We start from the raw sequence: 8,249 nt of genomic DNA, 5'->3' as shown, positions 1-8,249 counted from the left end.
CGGGGGGGGGCAACACCGAGGGTTGCGATCCCGTGGCCGGTCCCGGTCTGGTATGGGCGCGACACTGAGGGTTGCGATCCGTTGCCGGTCACGAAAAAAAAAAGACAAAAAGGAAAAAAAAAAAAAATTCCTCTCTTCGGGCCGACCCTGTGGCTCACTCGGGAGAGTGCGGGGCTGGGAGCACAGCGGCGCTCCCGCCGCGGGTTCGGATCCTATATAGGGATGGCCCGTGCGCTCACTGGCTGAGAGCAGTGCGGGGCGATACCAAGCCAAGGGTTACGATCCCCTTACCGGTCACAAAAAGGAAAAAAAACAAAAAAATTCCTCTCTTCTCTCAAGAGTTCTGCCTTTTTCGAATGGGGTATGGGAAAAACAACTCTACCTAAAGAGCTAAGACCCTAGGAAAAAACTTGGACACAAAGCTTTGAGAGTCTGATGGCCAGAGCAGACTGGATTTCTGCCACACCTACAAGGCTTATAATAATTACAGGATTAGGCTTAGTTTTCACCTTCTTTTTACTTACTCTATAGGGATCACTGGCAAATACTGATTTGGCCTTTCACCATTCGGTAACAGAAACCTGCCCTACCAAACTAAGTTTTTAACAACCCAGACATAAACCAGTCCAATTAATACTACTGTACTGACCAATTTTCTTTTTTTGCATGGGGGGAATCTGGCATAATTATTTTTGTTGGTTGAAGACATACTTTGTCTCGTATTTAAGTAATTCACTTATATACTATCAAGAAGACAAGAGAAAACTAATTTTAAAAATCATTTTGAGAAAAAGTCATTTTGACTCTATCTTGAAAAATAGCATTGCTACTGCTAATCATGAACTCTTAGAGCCATACAATTAACATCCCAGTGTTTAAAGGAAAATCAGCCACATTGTGCCAACATCTGAAATGCCCCACAGAACTCCTCTACAGAAGTACCTACAATAAAAGTGCTTTACTCCTGCTTTACTGTAATCCTTTTAGCAACCATTTATGATCTGGTCGCCTCACTTAACAAATGATACCAAATGGCAAAAATCCTCTTCTATTTGCTTAATTGCCCAATATAGTATAGGCCATGGTTAAACATGCATATTCTGAAACCAGACTGCCTGGGCTCAAATGTATCCGCCACTGTGACCTCACTAAACTTTCTGTGCCTCAGATATTTCACCTGCAAGATGCTGTTAATCACAGTATCTAACGTCATATGATTATTGGAAGGAGTAAATGAAGAAATGCACTGGTAAAAGCACTTAGTGTGTTGTTTAAAAAGTATATTAGCTGCTGCTGTTATTATTTTCTAGTACTAATCTCTTTTTAGCCTTGAGATAGTCAATGTACTTAGGGAGTGTTAAAGGTAAAGCTACACAACGTTATGTAGATGGTAGCCACTCTGATTTTTACCTACAGGCCATAAACAGCAGGTAGAGGAAAACAGCCAAAAGAGCATCACATTCAATCTCACAAGTAGGACAAGGCAAAAGTAATGTCCAAGTCTCCACTGCAAATGAGATTAGGAAAAACAATTCTCTCCAAGAAGCAGTGCTTAGCTAGACTGCTCAATACCTTTTTTTTTTTTTTTGGGTGTGTATCTTTACAGATTATTAATGAAAGTTTTAAGAGTAAAGTAAAAGCACCTCTAAATTCCCCCAACAATGCCATGGGACTTACCAAAGATGCAGCATGCTCCGTAAGGAAAAATATAAATATACCTACTTTCATGTTGGAATTTTAAAATCATCTATAAAGTGCCTTACAGGAATTTTAAGGGTCAAGTCCTTGCCATACTCTGTAAATCTACCTCATGCCCACTCAATATTAAGAAATTACTATTAAAAGAAGCTTGAAATACGGAAATATTTCCAATCAGTGGCAAGGGTGACTGACATAATGCTACCTGCAAGCTACGAATCAGATAAAGCACAGGGGGAAAAGAAAGGAAAAATGGTTACTTACTTCGTATTTATACTTCTCACCAGCTTTAGCCTTTTTCAGTCTTTCTAGAGCTTCTTGGCGCCCCTTCTTTGATTTTTTTTCTCGCCGGGCTCGAGAAGCTATAAAACTCCCCGAATCTGACACAGCTGAAAGAAAGCCAAATTTACATGAGATGTTACAAAATTGTCAGCCATCTTCCCTCAAAAACAAGGAAACATTTCTAGCCAAGAATAATACACAAATTTAATATTATACAAATGGATGCTTTTTATAATGTAAATAATTCACAAAGCTCATGGCCAAATATGCAGACCCTGTAGCTCTTCAGAAATTTTCTCTAAAATTCAGCTAAAACACCTGAAGCCACTGTTATTTTTTTTCCTCCTAAAAAAGGAAAATCCCAAATTCAACTGATATCCTATGGAGACACTAGAGAAGGGAGATCAGCCATTGGCTAGTCCATAACCTTTCTGTTAGAAATGATAGACCACAAGTAATCCAGTGAGTTGTAAAAGGTCAATTGATTTTATGTTCTATTAATCAACATTTGAAAGGTTTTAAGGAGTATCTGAGAGACACAAAGATCAATAAGACACAGTCCCTGTACTCACAGAACTTACAATCTAATATGGGAAGTAAATAGCAACTGGCACTAAAACAATATTTAGAAGTGAAACATGTCCTAAAAGAGGTTCAGATAAAGTACCTGTAATTTCTTGTGTGTGTGTGTGTGTGTGTGTGTGTGTGTGTGTGTGTGTGTGACCGGTAAGGGGGTCTCAACCCTTGGCTTGGTGTCGCCCACACCATGCTCAGCCAGTGAGCGCACTGGCCATCCCTATATAGGATACGAACCCGCGGTGGGAGCACCACTGCGCTCCCAGTGCTGCACTCTTCCGAGAGAGCCACGGGGCCAGCCCAAAGTACCTGTAATTTCAAAGGAGGAACAGATTGGAAACTGGGGGAATTTAACAAAGATGGCTCTGAGGAGATTCTTGATTCTATCACTGATTTCAGTGCTTTAAGTTGGTAATGACATTACAGGATGAAAAATTACTGAAATACCAGAGATCCTCGGTGTTCACTCACTCAACTTTTGAATTTTTCATGCTTTGGGTCATTATAAACTGACCACCCCACATAGTTACTGAAATGAATTCATCCAAAGAACTATGACTTTCATATACCAGCTGATGAATAACCAAATCAAGCATGACAGTGCTGTCTGCCAGCCATGAGTTTAAGCTCAGCACGACTGCAATCTATGTCTGTGAAATTGAATATTTTATTGTGTTTGGTGCTAATTAATTTACCAAAAGGAGTAGGTAGAGAAAAGGTGAAGTATTGATCAGAGGCATCCTAAAAGCTCCAACTCCACTGGAATGTTCATAACAACATTAAGCTGTTTGACTAAGTGTCTGACTGAAATAGAAGATACAATTTAAAGAATATGTTACCAAATGCTGGCAATAAACTGTTGAAAACTATCTTAAAAGTGAGGCATAATTAGAGATCCGATTTTTTTTCTAGTTTTCTGGAAATGGAATCTCTCTTTATAATTTCTCAGCCTATTGTTTGACTTTCACATTTGACTTTTAAATCCATTTTCAGAAAGGCATAAAGTACAAATTAAGGAATGCAGGTACTTAATGATGACAGCCACAAGATCTTGGGTGTCACTCAAACAATTTCGAAAATCGTGAGCAGGCCTACATCAAAAGGTTTCAGAGATTACTGTACAAGATTACTGAACACAACCACTTAGAGTGAAAAGCTGGCCTCAGTACATTCTCTTCAAGACTCCCTTGACTCCTGACAAAATCTATACGTCTTCAAATAGGCTTACTCCACAGGCAACCATGTTCCACTACACAGGTTTAGGGTACAGTTACAAATAAGACAGAGTTGCCTGTCCTCAAGGGGCTCACAGTCAAGTAAAGCAAATGGATCTGAGACTACCACCATAGTATAAACATGGTGCCACAAAAGAGGAAAGAACTTAGTACTGTGGAAATGTAGAGAAGAGAGTTGTTAATTTTGCCTGGGAAATCAGGGAAGGATTCACAGGGGAGATTTCCAATACTCCAATACAAGCCTAAGACGAAGTAGAATTTCACCATCAGAGAAAAGGGTAAAAATGAGGCACAAGCAGGGGAAGATGCATGAACCAAATTACAAAGGGATGAAAATACAAGGCGTACTCAGAAACTGAGATAAAGTCAGTGTGGAAGGTAAATTCAACATGAAAGTGTAGAGTGAGAAAGAGAATGAGGAGATGAGGGAGAAGCAGCACATCCCAGTGCTGCCATTTACTGTGTGACGAGACCACCTGCTAACCAGTTAAGCAGTGGACAGCTGTTTTCTTGTTGTTTTAAGCTGCCCAGCATCTGAAACTGTTTGTGAAATTTCCCCCTTATAAAGTCCTGATGGGACGCAGAGCCTATGTCCCACTACAGAAGCTGAAAAGGCAGATGTTCTTTCCCAGACACCCTTGCAGCCAGGGCATGGACATAGGTTTATGAAATAGGCTCTACCAATTAGGAACACCTGCTCAGACTTTAAGTCAGAAGCTAGTGTCACAACAAAGGGTGGTGACATTAAGGAAGATTCTAGAAGTAGCAACAGCTGCAGGAGGATTAAGAACCTGGGGCAACAGTGCCGACAATGTCCTAAGAAACAAGCTATAGCATCGAGTATTTGGTCTTGGTTGGCAATGACCTCCACACTGGCCCAGTTTTGTGGCACAATTTTAATCACTGTTCCTGGCTAAGCAGCCCCCAGACCAGCTTTCCAGTCATCCTGGAGTTTCTGTGAACAACACAATGTTCTAATAAATCCCTTTTCTGTTTAAATCAGCTACAGTTCGTTCCTGGAGCTTACAACTAAGGACTCTGACTAACGCAGAGCCTCAGGGTCCTCATCTGTAAAACGGGGATAATCATGTCTGCTTCAAAAAGCTGTTAAGGATTAAATGAGGATGCCTATCTTACTTTGTACTTAGCAATATAGGAGCTCATTTATTTAATGTTTGTGTCTGTGTGTATAGATGCCGGGTAGTCAAGCACACACACACAAACACGCTACATCTAGCAGTAACACGCTGTAGCTTCAGAAAGCAAAAATAAAGCAAAGCAGTTTTCTCAGGGAAGCCTCAGTATAGCACTGCATAAAATTACATGTTTACCATCTCAAGTCCATAAAGAGAGAAACCATGTCCAGCCTACCCACCATGGTAATGCCAGAGTATGGCAGAATGCCTATGCCTAATAGGTACATAATAAATATTTGCTGAATGAACAAATGAATGAACCATTGTACCCGCTTTTTTGATCATTAAACTCTCCCCGATGTCTTTTCTTATAAACAGCAGCTAGTTAGACTTTTCAACTTTTCACTGCCATTGTCAAGGTGCCCCATCTTCTAATACTTAAGAAAAAAAAAAGGCCTAGATTTTCTTTTTTGGAATGTCTCCAATGCTTCATGTAGGTAAGTTAGCAAAAAAGAATAAGCATGAAAAAATCCAGTTACAAAATTTTAAATATTTGGTTCAAAATTATCATCTCGAGTACTTCTATCCTCAAGATCAGAGACACTAGCTTGCAGCAATCTTCCAGGTAATAATCTTTCAGTCTGCTCTAAAGGAAAAATTCCAGTAACAAGTTCCCAGCAACTACTTAATCAACACCATGACTTAAAAGGTGTCTCAAGATTGCACGGTATCCTCCAGAGAGTGATATCTTGATGTTCACGGATGACGTACAGTTTTAGGGTGAAAAAAGGGCTTAATGGCAAATCACTGATAGAGGGCTGCAAAGACTCACACCCTACATCCCATTTGTAATTCAGGTTAGTCGACTCTCCAAAATAAATTGTCTTAAAGAAACAAAAATCTAGAAGAACAAATTGAAATCTGTGATTCACAACTAGGTGAATGCAAAGGAAGCTGATTAGGAAGCAAATTCTCGTTAATGGTGATGTATTTGAGTGACAGGACATGTGATGCTTGAGCTAAGAAGTGGAAGCATCTGATTTTAAGTTAGAAGTTCACTGAAGTCACACTTTAGTTGAACACTGTTCAAAAATCAGGAATCAGACAAAGCTATTTGCATTTCTTATTCTGTTTTTAGAAATAAAATATTACCACTGACAAACTGAGTGATATACAGGGCATCCGAAATGCTGCTGAACTGATCGGGGTTTTTTTTTTTTTTTTTTTAAGAAACTTCACCAGAAATGACTAGATTTTGGACACTATTTCCATGCAGCACTTGAAGAACTTTCCATATAAGAATTTGAAAGAAAAATTGTTAATGCATATAGCAGAAACCCATCCCCTAAAAAGACAAAACGTATTTGTATCTGGTAACAACACTTAGAGCTTTCTTTCCCACTTTGTTACAATTTTCCTGAGAGTTCCTAGAAAGGGGGACACACATCTGTTCTGTCTTAGCCCTCAAGCGGATACTTGCGGTGGGAGCAGTGAAATACTTTCCGCCAAGACAGTGTCCCACCCGGGCCAGTCTAGATGAAGTGCGCAGCACGTGGGTATGACTCACCAAAAGAAATAAAAAGAAAAGTAAGCGAGTGTGGACACCCTCAGGAGCAGAGGTGAGGCAGCCTCCCAAACAAAAAGCACTGCAGGGGGTTGCTCGGGTTTACCAAGAGCAAACCGCCCTGCAAGGAAGCCCCGTCCGATGCCAGAAGGGTCCCCGCCCGGGATGACCAAGGTGTGCGCCCAAACAGACCCGCGGGGCAACCCGGGCGCGCGCCTCCCTCAGAAAATATAAAGCCGAAAGCCCCAGAATCCCCACCACCCCCTGTCATGCCTCGGTCCCCACATTCCCAACCGGGCGCCTCGCGCGCGGAGTCGTCCCTCACCGCTTGCCCCCAGCTCGCAGTCGTTGCCGTGCACGGGCGCCATGGTCCCAGAGTCTCCCAATTCCGCGCCAACCAACCCAAAACTGGCGCGGGGGCCGAGACTGGCGCCAGCCGGAAAGCCAATCAGCTGCTCGGTAGACTGCGGACTTCCGCCCGGAAGGCCACTGACGCGCCGCGCTGCGCCCCGCCCCCGGCCTTCCCGCGGGCGCGTGTTTGGCGCCCTGTGATGACCCCTCAGGGAAAAGCTGGCGCTAAGGGGAGGCCGGAGGAGAGCAGGAGAAAGAAGCGGTCGGGCGCTGGAAAGCAGAAGCCTGGAGACTCTGCGCAGGCGTGCGCATGCTGATGGGAAAAGATTTAGGCTCGTGGGAGTAGGGGCTCTCTGGTTCTAAGAGATGATTTTTTCCGGGAAAAGAGGCGCGGGCGGCCAAGAGGGTGGGCGTGGCTGGACCATTTTCCATGGAGCCTGGGAAAGCGACTGCCTCCTGCTGCGTACTCTGAGTTTTGCCTGATGCTTTGATTTTTTTTTAAATATACAGTATATAAAAGCCACCACTTAAAGGTATATGCATCATCTTAACCAAATGACTGGTACAATGTATACATCTCATTTTATCTTTTTCCAAATAGGTACAACATATTTTTAAGTAATGCCTGCTACACATTTGTAATATTTTTTCCTACATTTTTGCTCACATGTTTGTTGATACCTTCTTCATGTGACAAGAATTTTTTAATATTTTCTCTAAAGAGGATATAAAGATAATTCAGCCTGTCCTCTAGCATGGTCTCTTAATTTCTAATCTTTTAGAAATTTTTCTTTAAGCTTCATAACTCATTTAATATCATGTTAAGGTATGATCTGTATGCTGTGATGCATAACACGTAGTAATTCATACTTAGACACACTTGCTGTTTAAAGTACTAGTATAGATTTATGCCTACACTTCCCTTTAAAAAATTGTTGGAAATTTAATAGTTTTATTATCAAGTTTATCCCTAACAGGAGAGAGTCATTTTGGCTAGACATCAGTAAGAACTAAATCCTTCTCTTAACAATTTCACATCTGATCATTTTCCACATCCAGTTTGTAATTGAAATCTTGTTTCTTTTTCACTACTGCTGTGCTCTGAATGTTTCTGTCGCCCCAAAATTCATATGTTGAAACCTGATCACCAATGCGGTGGTATTAGGAGGTAGGGCTTCAGGAGGTGACTAGGACATAAAGAGGAAGCCCTCACAAATGAGATTAGTGCCCTTATAAAAGAGGCCCCAAACAGCTGCCTTGCCCCTTCTGCCATGTTAGAACACAGCGAGAAGGCACCATGTGTGAGCCATAAAGTGGGCCCTCACAGTGGGACACGGAATCTGTGGGTGCCTTGATCTTGGACTTCTCAGGCTCCAGAACTGTGAAAAAATATATTTCTGTTGTTTA

The 8,249-nt window shown here is 41.8% G+C and overlaps 1 protein-coding gene across 1 annotated transcript in view; it reads right to left on the bottom strand.

Moving 5' to 3' along the window:
- The window catches only part of POLA1 (polymerase (DNA directed), alpha 1, catalytic subunit), a gene marked incomplete at its 3' end in the record, with an annotated part of 55,113 nt that extends 48,221 nt beyond the window's left edge, over positions 1–6,892 (bottom strand). Inside the window, exons 1-2 of the mRNA XM_008579964.1 lie at positions 6,817–6,892; positions 1,963–2,087 (exon numbers count right to left, since the gene is read on the bottom strand). Coding sequence (XP_008578186.1) covers positions 1,963–2,087; positions 6,817–6,859 — 168 coding nt within the window. The remainder of the gene's footprint in view (positions 1–1,962; positions 2,088–6,816) is intronic.
- Between the last annotated feature and the right edge of the window lie 1,357 nt (positions 6,893–8,249).

Source organism: Galeopterus variegatus, unplaced genomic scaffold (assembly GCF_000696425.1).
Source record: "Galeopterus variegatus unplaced genomic scaffold, G_variegatus-3.0.2 Scaffold1995, whole genome shotgun sequence".
In the NCBI taxonomy this organism is placed as follows: Eukaryota; Metazoa; Chordata; class Mammalia; order Dermoptera; family Cynocephalidae; genus Galeopterus; species Galeopterus variegatus.
Note: the sequence above shows the minus strand (reverse complement) of the source record. Positions and strands in the feature narration are given on the sequence as shown.